We start from the raw sequence: 17,861 nt of genomic DNA on the forward strand, positions 1-17,861 counted from the left end.
TGCACTCTTAACGTTACCACCGTTGCTTTTAATGTCACCAAAGGTTGTTTTGACTTTCCTGTATGCTGAGTCTGTCCTTCCAACAATCATATCTTTTTCGATATCTTCACATTTTTCCTGCAGCCATTTCGTCTTAGCTTCCCTGCACTTCTTATTTATTTCATTCCTCAGCGACTTGTATTTCTGGATTCCTGATTTTCCTGGAACATGTTTGTACTTCCTCCTTTCATCAATCAACTGAAGTATTTCTTCAGTTACCCATGGTTTCTTCGCAGCTACCTTCTTTGTACCTATGTTTTCCTTCCCAGCTTCTGTGATGGACCTTTCTAGAGATGTCCATTCCTCTTCAACTGTACTGCCTACTGCGCTATTCCTTATTGCTGTATCTATAGCGTTAGAGAATTTCAAACATATCTCGTCATTCCTTAGTACATCCGTATCCCACTTCTTTGCGTATTGATTCTTCCTGACTAATGTCTAGAACTTCAGCCTACTCTTCATCACTACTATATTGTGATCTGAGTCTATATCTGCTTCTAGGTGCGCCTTACAATCCAGTATCTGATTTCGGAATCTCTGTTCTGACCATGATGTAATCTAATTGAAATCTTCCCGTATCTCCCGGCCTTTTCCAAGTATACCTCCTCCTGAACAGGGTATTCGCTATTAATAGCTGAAACTTGTTACAGAATTCAATTAGTCTTTCTCCTCTTTCATTCCTTGTCCCAAGCCCATATTCTCCTGTAACCTTTTCTTCTACTCCTTCCCCTACAACTGCATTCCAGTCGCCCATGACCAATAGATTTTCGTCCCCCTTTACATACTGCATTACCCTTTCAATATGCTCATACACTTTCTCTATCTGTTCATCTTCAGCTTGCGATGTCGGCATGTATACCTGAACTATCGTTCTCGGTGTTGGTCTGCTGTGGATTCTGATTAGAACAACCCGGTCACTGAACTGTTCACAGTAACACACCCTCTGCCCTACCTTCCTATTCATAACGAATCCCACACCTGTTATACCATTTTCTGCTGCTGTTGATATTACCCGATACTCATCTGACCAGAAGTCCTTCTCTTCCTTCCACTTCACTTCACTGACCCCTACTATATTTAGATTGAGCCTCTGCATTTCCCTTTTCAGATTTTCTAGTTTCCCTAGCACGTTCAAGCTTCTTACATTCCACGCCCCGACTCGTAGAACGTTATCCTTTCGTTGATTATTCAATCTTTTTCTCATGGTAACCGCCCCCTTGGCAGTCCCCTCCCGGAGATCCGAATGGGGAACTATTCCGGAATCTTTTGCCAATGGATAGATCATCATGACACTTCTTCAATTACAGGCCACATGTCCAGTGGATACACGTTACGCGTCTTTAATGCAGTGGTTTCCATTGCCTTCTGCATCCTCATGTCGTAGATCATTGCTGATTCTTCCGCCTTTAGGGGAAATTTCCCACCCCTAGGACAAGAGAGTGCCCTGATCCTCTATCCGCTCCTCCGCCGTCTTTGACAAGGCCGTTGGCAGAATGAGGCTGACTTCTTCTGCCGGAAGTCTTCGGCTGCCAATGCTGATTACTTATCAAAATTTAGGCAGTGGCGGGGATCGAACCCGGGACCGAAGACGTTTTGATTATGAATCAAAGACGCTACCCCTTTTTTTTTTTTTTTTTTTTTTCAGTATAAACCATGCACTTTATTTAAACAGTCAGCATAAAATATTTGTATTATTATACAATAAAAATGGAAATAATATTACATCAACTATTTACTGATCACAGATGTCGCACAGTGTCACTTACAAGGAAAATCCATGAAACAATTTAACTGTCTATTAATGACACGATAACTGCTACATCATTTTCACGTTCTTCTTCCTCTTCTTCGAATGCTTGCTTTTCTTCATCACCACTGTCAGTATTAGAACTGTCACTCAATGACTCCCGCCTCTGACGGTAAAGCATCTGTCCACTTATATTGGATAACTTGAGACCCATGTGACCACACTGTTCAGCTAAGCGCTCTTGTGCCTGCTTCACTTGTGCCTCCTTTAATCTCAATAACTGTTCTTTCTGAAGTGCAAGTGATTCCTCTAGGTTTAACGCCTTAACATCATTATAAACTGGGGGTGGAGGTGTGGCTGCAGTGACTTCCCAATGGGGTCTAGTTTTTTGTATCTGGGGCTTCTCTTCCTTATCTGCAGATTTCTTTGACATATTTGGTTTGAAACGTTCTTGTTTTTCTGTGTCAGGCTTTTCCACCTTGTGAATGACACTTTTTACATAGGGTACTTCTCCAAACTCTCTTGCAACTTGGCTGGCTGTTAGATTTCTTTCTTGCTTTTCCTGGCTTTGAAATTCCGAGTCTTCTGAAGATGAAATATTCTTCCTTCGTGTTTCATCTTGGCTTACTTTCTTTTGACCATTAACATTTAAACTGGGACTGCCTGACCATTCCACATCATCACTTCCAATTTTCATGTCAGCAAGAACACTGGTAACTTCTTCAGCTTCATTCCTGTTTGCCTGCTCTTCTTTCAAAGCACTTAAAAATTTTTGTATTTTTTCTCCTTTATCGGGTAACTTGCTAAGGAAAGGCCTGGAAGTTGGAGTTGGAGGTTTGAGCGAAACCTCTCAAATCTGTGGGTTCAAACCACTTCTGCGCAGACAAGTTGGAGCGTGTGGACAGGAGATCGCCGCAAATCTGTTAGACCACGGGTTACAAGCTCATTGTCAGGTTAACAGCTCTGTTGTTTCTCCCAGCTGTCTACTGTGGATAATTGGTTTTTTTGTGTGTAGGGGGGGGGGGGGGGGGAGGTTGGAGAATTTTCCGATTGATTTGAATTGTCCCTGCACGAAATGTTCTCCTGTATCATCTGCACCTAACATCTTCAATAATTTGTCGAATGTATTCCAATTCTGACAACAATTATCTCTACATCTCCCTCGAGTACAACGGAGGTTATTCCTCTAAATCTTAACAAGTCATAATACTCTGTCAAAATAAGGAAGATTTGTAACACCTGTTAATTGGAACGAACAGCCTAATGAGTGCACACTACGGTAACCCGAAAAGACTATAGTAATGAAGAGCAGCAGAAATAAACTTAACGATGGACATAATTTCAATCTTTTGGACCGTGAAGTAGACGAAATGAAGGAAACCTGCTGTCTTAGAAGAAATATATAAGGACAAAGCAAAGAAGACATAATTCTTATGCGACATCTTAAATGTCGCCGGTGCGCGTCCGGCTAAAGGAAAACTTCGCACTAAGTGGAGAGTAGGTAAGCAGCGTGGAGCTCTTCCACACTTGGTCATTCAAATAGACAAAAGCTCGTAGCCTGGGGTGAAATATGTATAAGACAGGGTGTCTCACAATTTCTATTGCAAAACTTCTAGAGATTTTGAAGGGACTTAGTAGATAAAGTTTTGATAAGGAACACATATCCAGAAATGTAACGTTTGGGTGAAGGGTCAGTTTGAAAATCGGATTAGTTTCACATCTCCCGGTAAGGCCGGTATTACACTATCAAATTTCTTTGTCAAAGATTTGATCAAAGATGTGATCAAATATTCCGTCAAATATATTTGACAAAGATCTTTGACGTAGCGCTAGAAGGGGTATTACACTGTCATCAAATATTTCGTCAAAGTTCAATATGGCTGACAACAGCTTGTTATTAACAGCAGCAGTTGCACGTACCGCAATTGCATTGTGTGCACATGCGGAAAAGAAGTGGGGGAAAAAAAGTAACCATACAAACGAGGTTGACAGTCTTAAATTCCTGGGGTTACAACTTGATAATTAACTCAGTTGGGAGGAGCACACCACAGAACTGCAGAAAGGCCTTAACAAATCTGTGTTTGCAATTCGAGTGTTAGCGGACACAGGCAACATAAAAATGAAAAAGCTTGCATACTTTGCCTACTTTCATTCCATAATGTCATATGGGATAATATTTTGGGGTAAATCTTGAAGTCAAACAAAAGTTTTCAGACTCCAAAAGCGTGTAATACGTATTATTTGTGGAGTAAATTCGCGGACGTCCTGCAGAAACCTCTTCAAAGAACTGGGTATACTAACTACTGCCTCTCAGTATATTTACTTCTTAATGAAATTTGTCGTAAATAATATATCTCTTTTTCCAACAAACAACTCAGTTCATACATACAATACCAGGAACAAAAATGATCTGCAGAAGGACTTAAAAGCACTTACTTTAGTTCAAAAAGGGGTCCACTACTCAGGAACACTCATCTTCAATAATTTGCTAGCAAACATAGAAAATTTAGTTAGAAATAAAGATCAGTTCAAAAGGAGCCTGAAAGATTTACTACTGGCCAACTCCTACTCCATTGGCGAAATTTTTAATAGAAACAAATGATGTATTTATTCATACTATTAGCATGAACCATGGATCTTGCCGTTGGTGGGGAGGCTTGTGTGCCTCAGCGATACAGATAGCCGTTCTGTAGGTGCAACCACAACGGAGGGGTATCTGTTGAGAGGCTAGACAAACGTGTGGTGCCTGAAGAGGGGCAGCAGCCTTTTCAGTAGTTGCAGGGGCAACAGTCTGGATGATTGACTGATCTGGCCTTGTAACAATAACCAAAACGGCCTTGCTGTGCTGGTACTGCGAACGGCTGAAAGCAAGGGGAAACTACAGCCGTAATTTTTCCCGAGGGCATGCAGCTTTACTGCATGATTAAATGATGATGGCGTCCTCTTGGGTAAAATATTCCGGAGGTAAAATAGTCCCCCATTCGGATCTCCGGGCGGGGACTACTCAAGAGGATGTCATTATCAGGAGAAAGAAAACTGGCGTTCTACGGATCGGAGCGTGGAATGTCAGATCCCTTAATCGGGCAGGTAGGTTAGAAAATTTAAAAAGGGAAATGGATAGGTTGAAGTTAGATATAGTGGGAATTAGTGAAGTTCGGTGGCAGGAGGAACAAGACTTCTGGTCAGGTGACTACAGGGTTATAAACACAAAATCATACAGGGGTAATGCAGGAGTAGGTTTAATAATGAATAGGAAAATAGGAATGAGGGTAAGCTACTACAAACAGCATAGTGAACGCATTATTGTGGCCAAGATAGATACGAAGCCCACACCTACTACAGTAGTACAAGTTTATATGACAACTAGCTCTGCAGATGACGAAGAAATTGAAGAAATGTATGATGAAATAAAAGAAATTATTCAGATTGTGAAGGGAGACGAAAATTTAATAGTCATGGGTGACTGGAATTCGAGTGTAGGAAAAGGGAGAGAAGGAAACATAGAAGGTGAATTTGGATTGGGGCTAAGAAACGAAAGAGGAAGCCGCCTGGTAGAATTTTGCACAGAGCACAACATAATCATAGCTAACACTTGGTTTAAGAATCATGAAAGAAGGTTGTGTACATGGAAGAACCCTGGAGATACTAAAAGGTATCAGATAGATTATATAATGGTAAGACAGAGATTTAGGAACCAGGTTTTAAATTGTAAGACATATCCAGGGGCAGATGTGGACTCTGACCACAATCTATTGGTTATGACCTGTAGATTAAAACTGAAGAAACTCCAAAAAGGTGGGAATTTAAGGAGATGGGACCTGGATAAACTGAACTGAGGTTGTACAGAGTTTCAGGGAGAGCATAAGGGAACAATTGACAGGAATGGGGGAAAGAAATGCAGTAGAAGAAGAATGGGCAGCTTTGAGGGATGAAGTAGCGAAGGCAGCAGAGGATCAAGTAGGTTAAAGGACGAGGGCTCGTAGAAATCCTTGGGTAACAGAAGAAATATTGAATTTAATTGATGAAAGGAGAAAATATAAAAATGCAGTAAATGAAGCAGGCAAAAAGGAATACAAACGTCTCAAAAATGAGATCGACAGGAAGTGCAAAATAGCTAAGCAGGGATGGCTAGAGGACAAATGTAAGGACGTAGAGGCCTTTCTCACTAGGGGTAAGATAGATACTGCCTACAGGAAAATTAAAGAGACCTTTGGAGATAAGAGAACGACTTGTATGAATATCAAGAGCTCAGATGGAAACACAGTTCTAAGCAAAGAAGGGAAAGCAGAAAGGTGGAAGGAGTATATAGAGGGTCTATACAAGGGCGATGTACTTGAGGACAATATTATGGAAATGGAAGAGGATGTAGATGAAGATGAAATGGGAGATATGATACTGCGTGAAGAGTTTGACAGAGCACTGAAACACCTGAGTCGAAACAAGGCCCCCGGAGTAGACAACATTCCATTTGAACTACTGACGGCCTTGGGAGAGCCAGTCCTGACAAAACTCTACCATCTGGTGAGCAAGATGTATGAAACAGGCGAAATACCCTCAGACTTCAAGAAGAATATAATAATTCCAATCCCAAAGAAAGCAGGTGTTGACAGATGTGAAAATTACGGAACTATCAGTTTAATAAGTCACAGTTGCAAAATACTAACACGAATTCTTTACAGACGAATGGAAAAACTAGTAGAAGCCAACCTCGGGGAAGATCACTTTGGATTCCGTAGAAACACTGGAACACGTGAGGCAATACTGACCTTACGACTTTTCTTAGAAGAAAGATTAAGGAAAGGCAAACCTACGTTTCTAGCATTTATAGACTTAGAGAAAGCTTTTGACAATGTTGACTGGAATACTCTCTTTCAAATTCTGAAGGTGGCAGGGGTAAAATAGAGGGAGCGAAAGGCTATTTACAATTTGTACAGAAACCAGATGGTAGTTATAAGAGTCGAGGGCCATGAAAGGGAAGCGGTGGTTGGGAAGGGAGTAAGACGGGGTTGTAGCCTCTCCCCGATGTTGTTCAATCTGTATATTGAGCAAGCAGTAAAGGACACAAAAGAAAAATTCGGAGAAGGTATTAAAATTCATGGAGAAGAAATAAAAACTTTGAGGTTCGCCGATGACATTGTAATTCTGTCAGAGACAGCAAAGGACTTGGAAGAGCAGTTGAATGGAATGGACAGTGTCTTGAAAGTAGGATATAAGATGAACATCAACAAAAGCAAAACAAGGATAATGGAATGTAGTCTAATTAAGTCGGGTGATGCTGAGGGAATTAGATTAGGAAATGAGACACTTAAAGTAGTAAAGGAGTTTTGCTATTTGAGGAGCAAAATAACTGATGATGGTCGAAGTAGAGAGGATATAAAATGTAGACTGGCAATGGCAAGGAAATCGTTTCTGAAGAAGAGAAATTTGTTAACATCGAGTATAGATTTAAGTGTCAGGAAGTCATTTCTGAAAGTATTCGTATGGAGTGTAGCCATGTATGGAAGTGAAACATGGACGATAAATAGTTTGGACAAGAAGAGAATAGAAGCTTTCGAAATGTGGTGCTACAGAAGAATGCTGAAGATTAGATGGGTAGATCACATAACTAATGAGGAAGTATTTAATAGGATTGGAGAGAAGAGAAGTTTGTGGCACAACTTGTCCAGAAGAAGGGATCGGTTGGTAGGACATCTTCTGAGGCATCAAGGGATCACCAATTTAGTATTGGAGGGCAGCGTGGAGGGTAAAAATCGTAGAGGGAGACCAAGAGATGAATACACTAAGCAGATTCAGAAGGATGTAGGTTGCAGTAGGTACTGGGAGATGAAAAAGCTTGCACAGGATAGAGTAGCATGGAGAGCTGCATCAAACCAGTCTCAGGACTGAAGACCACAACAACAACAGTATTGTTATTTCAGCTTAAAAAAATCGACATGTTCCACATCCTCGAGGATCTCCTCAGCACAGATCTATGGAACGAAAAACTAATCTAATTTGGGTGAAGCCGTGGGTTTTACGACGACACGATAAAAGCATTCAACAAAACTTGTTACGTGAGCTTACACTGGAAGACATCAAGTCGTACATCAATTACTTAAGAATGGATGAGCATACATTTCTGTATGTGCTCAATGAAGTGTATCCTCATATCACAAAGCACAATATTCGCTTGAGAACTGCTACATCTTCAGAAGACAGGCTCACTGTAACACTCCGATTCCTTGCTACAGGAGAGGGTTATGTTATGTTATGTTAGGTTAGGTTAGGTTAGGTCAGGTTAGGTCAGGTCAGGTCCCCAATCTTCTTAATCTATTTTTGTATTCAGGGTGCCTCACGCTGTAAAGCGCCTTATCAGCTTCAGACATCTCTATTAATTTTGTAGTTGTCGGCACACACCTATTGTATTTACCGGCAATGGTTATAAAAACGCTACAGACGACAGAACGCTGCAATGATGCTAGCGCTCCATGTGGTAACATGTCACATTGCAGTGAACAGAAGACAAGCGATTTCTTTGATCAAATGTACAGCGAGGCCCTAGATTTGATCAAATATTGGACGACATTTGACAAAGTCCCTATTACACTATCAAATATCTTTGACAAAGATATTGGACAAAGAAATTTGATAGTGTAATACCGGCCTAAGCAGATAGCGGATACAATGTATGACCTCAGCGGGAGCACACTCCATGGTCAGTGTTTCGAGTATCATTTACCGGGTACTCTTGTACGTAGGACGTCCTCTTGCATGTCGAGAGTGCAGTGGAGCACCACACCGAACACTCCTAGCAGCGGACGTAACAGTTTTTCGCTGCCGTTGTTGTAATCGGACAAAGGTGTCACGTGATACCGTAATTACAACAGCTACTGACGCCGGCTACCTCTTCTCAGTTTGTGTGCGTACCGTGAAGTAGACGATTTGAAAGTTATGGAAACGGCACATTTCCGGGCATGGATTCCTCTGCCAAAAATTTACTACATTTACTAAATTTTATTATGTCGCTTCTACAACGCCTAGATATCGATAATTGTAATTGTAAAACGCTCTGCGTACAGCATGAATTTTTATCCCTTGTTACCACAAGAGAAGAAAATCAAATTGCTCTTCCCCATCCCTCCTGAGACATGCAAAATTTAAATGTTTATTTGACTCCACAAACAGTGGTCAAGTTACACTCACTAAAACAATGAAATTTTTAAAAGGATATATAGCTAGTTTGGCCGCACTAGTTATGCAACCTTTCAAAAACGTCATGTTTTAGTGATTGTGATTTAACGACCGTTTGCGATGCCAAATAAACATGTAAATTTCATTCTGTCAAACTCCTTGATGGCAGTTACGTCGAAATACAAAAATGTGGGAAATTGGATTTACACGAAGTTCATTTCGCGCCACTCAACAGAACGAAAATACATCAGATCATCATTAAATCGAGGAAGTGATTTGCCTTTGTTATTAACAGACAATGCCTCTCAGTAGCTGTAATTCCGAGTGAAACCTTCTTGATATTACAGTCGATGTTGATTGACGTAATTATATTTACAAAAATTTTTCTTTCAAGGTACTGTTGCACATTTTTGCAACAAAGATATCTATTTTACAGTCGCCTCAGGGTCACAGCCACCCTCTGTTTCATATATATATATTCGAGTCATCAGTCTGTTTCCATGCGGCCCTCCGCGAATTCCTCTCGAAAAGATGAGGATATGGAGGGGCATGTCGCCAACACAGCGCTCTCCCGGCCGTATGTAAGTTTTCGAGACCGGAGCCGCTCCTTCTCAATCAAGTAGCTCCTCAGTTTGCCTCACAAGGGTTGAGTGCAGCCTGCTTGTCAACAGCACTCGGCAGACCGGATCGTCATCCATCCAAGTGACGTACAACTTGTGTCCCCGGTTATTTTCTGGACGTATTCCAACCTTTGCTTTCCTGTACAGCTTTTACTCTAGACAGCACTCTCTAGTACCATGAAAGTTGTACCCCACGAAATCGAGAATTACCAGGATCAGGAAAATGGCATGGAACGAATAGGCCCCTTAAATTATCAGTATTTATCCTTGAACTACAACATTTATTTTGAGATATATATTTTTGGTAATAACAAGTCCCCTTTCAAAAACAGTTAAGAAAACTATACTTGATTTGAAATTTCAAAGACGAACACGTTCGAAATAAAGATTAAGACAGCCGTTTGAATTACGGTAATAATAATCTCAAAACAATTCAAGAAATAACACCTCAACGATAGTAACTTAGCCGTAAATGGCTTTCCCTCGTGCCATCTCGTATTTTACATCCTGTTTCTTTTTATGCTATCACCTCGTTATGTTAGTTTTAATTTCTGTTGTCACTGAGTTGCTGCTCTGTCTGCCCGTTAGCAGCAGCGCCTATCGATATAGCCCTCACGTGTTATCTTTGCTGCACTGCTATTACTTCCAGGTTGTCATCTGTCGTGAGTCAGTTGGAACGCGTCTGGAGGGCAGTCCAGACCTGCCAGTTGGGGAGTCTCAGTGCGGCACTAGTGCAGTCGGGTTGGAGCTGTGAGCTGTCGACATGGCTCGTCCGACCATTGCCGCCACGCATCACTTGAGCCGGGCCACGGTCTTGGTGGATCGTCACTCGGTCGTCCTACTGGACGACGCGTTTTGGTTCGCCGGTCGTTCATGAGTCGGCTGTGTATTTGTGCATCGACTCCCAATTTGTCTTCGTGTGCGCTTAGTTACTGTTGGATATCGTTCAGGTCTTCGTGAAATTGTTTTTCAGGTTGTGTGTGTAGTTGGTGTTACTTCCACTGACGACTATTTTAGACGTTGTCGGCATTCTGAGGCAGTCGGTCGGTTGGTGCGGACCAGGGAGGATATCTCCGCGAGGTGCAGTCGGCTGGGTCCGCTGGCGGTTCCTGCGCAGTGTCGGAGCGTGTGTGGAGCTGTCTGATCGCTACAAGCGTCGTGGCTCACCGACCCAGGACGTAAAAGTTGTACCCAAGCCACGTCCATTCATGTTGTGTGATTGGTATCAGTGGTTCGCTGTTGGGGAGGTTTTCCTGTGAGCAACACCGAGTGTTTGTATTGCTGAAATTTAGCCGCCATGCAGTGGAATTAACTATATTGGTTGACTACAATTCAAGTGCACCAGTGGAATTTTCTGCTTTATGACCGATAGTGTTCTGGTTACCTGCTCTGGCCACTAACGTAATTTCAGGCAGTGTCCTTCCTTCGCCTGTTGTTGCTGTCCAACACGGTGTGTAGTTCGGACAGCTTAATACATATACATATTTGATTGTGGATAATTTTGCCCGTAAAATTCTGTGTTCGAGTTCTCATGTACCGATTGGTGGCAAGCAAGTCGTTTGTCGGTCGGTCCGTGGCTGTTCCTTGGTTGTGTTCAGATGGATCAAGTATAGTTGGGATCACCACGTGTCTCACCTAAGTGAACGAGGGCAGACCGACCCCGAGGAGGCTTCTTAGTGCCATTGCCTTTACTGTCTTTCTCACCGGTGTCTAATTGTCGGTTTATAATCTATCATAGCCAATGATTAAAAAAATCTTGGTTTTACTGTGTCTTACGTAAATTAAAGGTCTTCACCAGCGTATAAGTAAGTTTGAATTCCGGCGAGTAGATATTTGCTGAAAGCTTATTTTAGTTGTGATGTCTTCTCTTTTAGTGCGGTTTCAGCTACTTAAAACTTAAGGCTTATGGTTATATTTTTTTAAAAATTTTGGAAAATCAACTGTGGGCTTTCAGCCACTTAAAACCTTATTCTTAAATTTACCCTTTAAGCAAAACCATTGCGGCCTTCTGCCTTTGAAAGGTTATGGTAATTTATTTTAAAGTCTTGAAAATTTTACTGTGGGCCTCCAGCCTTTTGTATTGCATCTTGTTTTTGTTTGTCAATCCACCTTTGCCTTGAGGCTTTCAGCCTAGCAGTGATATATTTATATTTTAATTATTTTATTTGTAATTGTAACTGCGTGTCTTCAGTCACCTGGAATTTACCTTGTTGATTTTTAAGATTTCTTGTGTGGATGCCTTCCGCCGTGAAAGATTTGGAGTTTGAAACTAATAAAAGTTTGGATATGTGCCGCTTTGGTTGTAAATCTGTTATAAATTACAATAAATTACAATTTTAAGGTGAATTTGACCCCAGTGTTATTTGGCTCTTTCCACAATCCTAATCACCTGTTCCGCCCAGCGGGTTTAGCGGGTGGGTGTCTCAGTGACACTTTAAATTTTTTGAACTAAACAATTTCAAATAAACCAGCCAATTAAAATAATTAAAAATTTTCTTGGAAAATATCTTCAAAACATTAGGGAGACCCGCAAAGGCGGGTTTACAATAAACTTAGAACAAGGTTACAGTGTGTTTTAAACATTAAAGGGGAAACGTCTTGTGCGATGCCAGTTAATCAAAGGCCGACAGCAAAATTTCATTTACAGTGCAAGTCAGACTCTGCGTGAGCACAAACAGCCAGCAAACAAACAGCAAGCCGCGCTAGGAAATGCTCGAGAGCCGTGCACAAGGCCGCAAGTAAGGCAGGCCCACGCGGCGACTCCCAGCAAATCAGTAAGTGCTGTTAACAACAAGAAAGGTAAGTGACAGGATTAAACTATAAGTAAAGTTATGATTGAACCATGATACATGTGTAGAACGTTTCTAATAAACTTCACTAACAGAGAACTACGGAAAGGAAGCGGTCATTTCTCGCTCGGGTCTTCCCATTAACTGGATCTCACAACATCTTTGAGAGGGCTGGAAAATAGTGATACCAGAGATCAGCAGCTTCTAGAACATCGTGAAAACAAAAAATGGTTCAAATGGCTCTGAGCACTATGCGACTTAACTTTTGAGGTCATCAGTCGCCTAGAACTTAGGACTAATTAAACCTAACTAACCTAAGGACATCGCACACATCCATGCCCGAGGCAGGATTCGAATCTGCGACCGTAGCGGTCGCTCGGCTCCAGACTGTAGCGCCTAGAACCACGCGGTCACTCCGGTCGGCATCGAAAAACAAATATGAAACCTAGAAACAGTTGGTATCCTTCCATAAGAATTCTAAAACCAACACAATTGAAGAAAAGGAGAAATGATAAAGCGTAGCCCTCCTAAAATAACCCTTTAAGCAAAAACATTGCGGCCTTCTGCCTTTGAAAGGTTATGGTAATTTATTTTAAGATCTTGAAAATTTTATTGTGGTCCTTCAGCCGTTTGTATTGCATCTTGTTTATGTTTGTTACAACTGAGCACATTACGTAACTATAGCGCCATTAACCATGGCAAATTTTCTGAGAGAGAACGCTGGCCAGCAGAATAAGACAAGTTATTTCAAAATCACACAAAGCAGACAGGGCTATACACTACTTCTAAAAACCCAGAGCCCAAAAACCAAATTATGCATGAAGACTCAATGGACATAAACATGAACAGCTGCTCAAACACTTTGCGAAGCGATAAATCGGTGCACAGAGCTGAAAAACTCCGTTGATCCACAATCGCTGTGTACACAGTCACTTATGGTGCAGCATGGTACAGAGGTACGCCTGCCAGACTCTCTGCGCTGGGGGAGGGGAGGGAAGATTGCAAGTAGAACAGGCATAAAATGATGTGGGCCGGCGGCTTAAAGTGAATCGTTCTGTTGTTTTTCGGATATGGCGACAGTTTTAGAGATCGAAGCTGTAACCCAGAGGTTAGGTCAGGGCCGACTACATTGACATCAGAAACAGAGGACGGTTATTTGGCTGTAAGGGCACATCAGTACTGTCTTAGTACTGCACGACAAATGGCGTCTGCCGTCAGATCATACACTGGACATATTATATCCAGGCAAACGGTGCACAGAAGGCTTCGGCGGAGTGGCCTTTATTGTCGGATACCTACTGTATGTGTACCTCTGACACATTTTCACAGGAGTAAACGTCTAGAGTGGAGTCATCAACAAGTCACCTAATTGGTCGAACAGTGGGCAAATGTCCTTTTCACAAATGACATCCAATTTGATCTGGAGAGAGATTCCCGACGGTTTCGCGTCTGGAGGGAAAGTGGAGCGTGATTTTGAGTCGCAGACATTGTGGAAGGAAACCGATATCGAGGAGGATCAACAGTGTGGGCAGACCTTAGGTTGACCACTCAAACACCTCTTCATAAAATTGTGCAGGTGAAACGGCAAGGTTTAACTGCTGTCAGATATCGTGACGAGATCCTGGGACATCATACGTGGTCGCTGCGAGGTGCTGTGGACCCAGACTTCATAATAACGGACCATAATGCTCGACCCCTTAGAGCACAGGTGGCTGATGTTCTCTCGGAAACGAAAGATATTGCACGCTTGTCGTGGCTTGCTCGCTCTCCCGGTTTGAACTCCACGGAACGTGTCTGGGACGCACTAGGGAGACAGGTTGGGTCACGTCAGCATCCACCAACCATTCTCCAAGACTTGCAGCAACTCTGCAGGAATAATGGGCATCATTGACGCAACATGAAATTGACGACCGCATTCGCAGCATGATCAGTCGCTCCGAAGCCTGTCACACGCCATACTGAGCCCATTAACCAGTTGTCAGAAATTGCGTGCAAATACGTTAAGTTGAAAAAGCTAAGAACATTTTTGTCTACGGTTATATTCTGTATTTTTTGCACTGTTTCTACTTTATTATCACCTGTTTATACTATTCTGTGGCAAGACAAACGCAACCTTGCAAAATTTTCATTTGTTTCATTAATTCTGGACACCAGTGTAGTTGCACACAACGCAAGCGAACCAGAACTTTGCCTTCCTGGCGAAGAAGAGTGAACGACGAGCCGGAAGAGACGTCATGAGGATCCGCACGGCGTGTCCGTTGCTCCAAGCATTCCTGCTGCCCCCGGCTACACACTGTGCGAGAACTACCCGTCAACTGCCTGCGAAGCTCTCTTCGATTGCCTCGCCCCGGCTGGTCCCGTCGGAGGTTCGAGTCCTCTCTTGGGCATGGTGTGTACGTTGTCCTTAGCGCATGTTAGTTTAAGTTAGATTAAGTAGTGTATAAGCCTAGGAACCGTTGACATTTACATCTACATGGTTACTCTGCAATTCACACTTAAGTGCCTGGCAGAGGGTTCAACGAACCATTTTCATACTACTTCTCTACCATTCCACTCTCTAATGGCGCGTGGGAAAAAGGAACACCTAAATTCTTCCATTCCAGCTCTGATTTTTCCTATTTTATTAAGATGATCATTTCTTCCTAAGTAGGTGGGTGTCAACAAAATATTTTCGCGTTCGGAAGATAAAATTGGTGATTGAAATTTCGCAAATAGATCTCGCCGTAAAGAAAACCGCCTTTGTTTCAGTGACTGCCACCCCAACTCGCGTATCACATCAGTGACACACGTGTGAATTGTGCGATAACACGAAACGAGCTGACATTCTTTGCACCTTTTCTTCGATGTCCTCCGTCAATCCTACCTGGTAAGGATCCCACACCACGCAGCAATATTCCAGCAGAGGACGGACAAGTGTAATGTAGGCTTTCTCTTTAGTGGGTTTGTTGCATCTTCTAAGTGTTCTGCCAACAAAGCGCAATCTTTGTTTCGCCTTCCCCTCAATATCATATATGTGGTCTTTCCAACTTAAGTTGCTCGTAATTGTAATTCCTACATATTTAGTCGAATTATCAGCCCTTAGATTTGTGCGATTTATCAGTTCGGTCCCATAGGAACTTACCACCAATTTCCAATTTGTGTTTTATTTTGTTTCCTACATAGCAGAATTCCTTAACTTCTTCTACTTCGTGATCACTAGTTCTGATATTAAGTTTCTCGTCTTTCTCATTTTTGCTAATCCCATTACTTTCGTCTTTCTTCTATGTACTGTCTATCCATATGCTGTGTTTATTTCATTAAACAAATTCTTTAAGTCTCAGATTCACTAAGGATAGCAACGTCATCATCGAATCCTGATATCCTTTCACCATGAATTTTAATCGTACTCTTGAAACGTTATACTACAGATACCGAAAAAATTGTTAGGCTGTGCTTAAAGTGTCTTCTAAGGGCAACAGAAGGCCCGCAGCCTTAATAGAGAACTATTTATTTGGTGGCACTAGTTTTTCTCTGGCGTATTTTGTGTTTTTTTTCATCATAACAACACTTGGAGCAACGACAAGTACGGCTTTTAAGGGATACAGTCTGCAACTCTGCAGCTGACAAGTTCACTGCAACATGCCGACAGCAGCAATTCAGCTAATACATGACATTCAAAATACTTAGAGCGGAACTTCGACAGTGCGCCGAAGATCGGCGGGAGCAAGCGGTTTACTGCAAAGTACACTGATCAGCCAGAACATTATGTACACCTACCTAACAGCCGATACGTCCAACTTTGGCACGGATAGCAGCGGCGACGCGTCGTGGCATGGAATCACTGAGCCCTTATAGGTCGCTGCAGGGAGCTGACACCACATGTGTACACACAAGTCACCTAATTCCCGTAGATTTCGGGGAGTGGGGGCGATGATCGCTGTCACCACATTCAATCACATCCCAGCTGTGTTCGATCGGGTTCGGCTCTGGCTTGTTGAGGGTCCCGTACATCAATTCGAACTCACAATCGAGTTCCTAAAACCACTCCATAACACTCCTGGCCATGTGACATGGGGCATTATCTTGCTGAAAAATGCCACTGCCGCTGGGAACAATGATCGCTACGGAGGGCGCACGTGGTCTGCAACCAGGGTGCGTTACGCCTTGGCAGTCACGGTGCCTTGCACGAGCTCCGCTGGACCCATGGATGGCCATATGAATGTTCCCCAGAACATAATGGAGCCGCCGTCAACATGTCTCCACTCTGCATTACAGGTGTCAAAGAGCAGTTCCCCTGGAAGACGACGGATCCGCCCCCTCCCATGGATTCATCAGAATATGCAAAGCTCTGCCACTGCGCCAACGTCCAGCGCCGATGATCACGCGCCCATTTCAGTCGTAGTTGCAGGTGTGACGGTGTCAACATTGGAAAATGCATAGGTCGTCGCCTGTGGGGGCCCATCGTTAGGAGTGTTTGGTGCACTGTGTTTTCAGACATTCTTCTACTCTGCCCAGAGTTGAACTGTGATGGCCGCGCGGAGTAGCCGCGCGGTCTGCGGGGTCTTGTCACGGTCCGCGCGGCTTTCCCAGTCAGGGGTTCGAGTCCTCACTCGGGCATGGGTGTGTGCGTGTCGTCCTTAGCATAAATTAGTTTAAGTTAGATTAAGTAGTGTGTAAGCTTAGGAACCGATGACCTTACATTTTGGTCCCATAAGACCTTACCACAAATTTCCAATTTTGAAGTGTGATGTTTGAAGTGTGATGTTATTTCCGCCTGTCCTATTTTACCAGTCTGTTCAGCCTACGACGTCCGACATCTGCAATGAGGGGTGGCCGCCCAACCTTGGTTTCGCCACGTGTCGAAGAGACTCACCACAGTACTCCTTGACCTCGACCAACAGACAAACTGTGCAGTTTCCGAAGCGCTCGTGCCGAGCCTCGGGGCCATCACAGTCGCCCTCCGTCAAACTGAGATAGGTCGGTCACCTTCCGCATTATACACACGGACAAAATGATTCAAATGGCTCTGAGCACTATGGGACTTAACTTTTAAGGTCATCAGTCCCCTTGAACTTAGAACTACTTAATCCTAACTAACCCTCAGGACATCACACACATCCATGCCCGAGGCAGGATTCACACGGACAGCTCGCTCACTAATACTACATGCACCGTGCTTGTGTCATTTCTCGCCGGGTCATCGCCTAGACGGGTTTATATCGATAGTAGGTCGGTGGTCATAAAGCTCTGGCTGATCAGTGTAGATGCATGAACTCTCGCTTGAAAGTGGTCTGAACTACACAGGCCGTACAGGGAAACAATGCAGATGACAAAATCACAGTCGTTACATTACCGACTGCGAGCATTGCATAATCTGAGAGTGGTAACAGCCAATTAGAGCGAGGCGATAACAGTGCACAGAGTGGAAGATGTGACCGAGCTTGCTTTCTGATTGGTAGCTGTCCTATAAACAACACTTGTCAATCAACACACGATTCTCGTATATGTCAACCCATC

General features: G+C 43.0%; 1 protein-coding gene across 1 annotated transcript; it reads right to left on the reverse strand.

Annotated features, from left to right (window-relative positions):
- Positions 1 to 1,686: 1,686 nt before the first annotated feature.
- Positions 1,687 to 7,477, reverse strand: LOC126421373 (DNA-directed RNA polymerase II subunit GRINL1A-like). Its single transcript, XM_050087236.1, has 3 exons — positions 7,436 to 7,477; positions 2,690 to 2,706; positions 1,687 to 2,601 (listed from the first exon to the last, which is right to left on the reverse strand). The coding sequence occupies exons 1-3, from the start codon at positions 7,475 to 7,477 to the stop codon at positions 1,827 to 1,829; spliced, it is 834 nt and encodes a 277-aa protein (XP_049943193.1). The 3' UTR covers positions 1,687 to 1,826.
- Between the last annotated feature and the right edge of the window lie 10,384 nt (positions 7,478 to 17,861).

The sequence above is a fragment of the Schistocerca serialis genome, chromosome 1, assembly GCF_023864345.2.
Source record: "Schistocerca serialis cubense isolate TAMUIC-IGC-003099 chromosome 1, iqSchSeri2.2, whole genome shotgun sequence".
Taxonomy (NCBI): Eukaryota; Metazoa; Arthropoda; class Insecta; order Orthoptera; family Acrididae; genus Schistocerca; species Schistocerca serialis.

Excerpts from the sequence above, each read along its gene's own strand:
- LOC126421373 (XM_050087236.1), bottom strand. The coding sequence starts at position 7,477 with ATGTCCTACCAACCGATCCCTTCTTCTGGACAAGTTGTGCCA.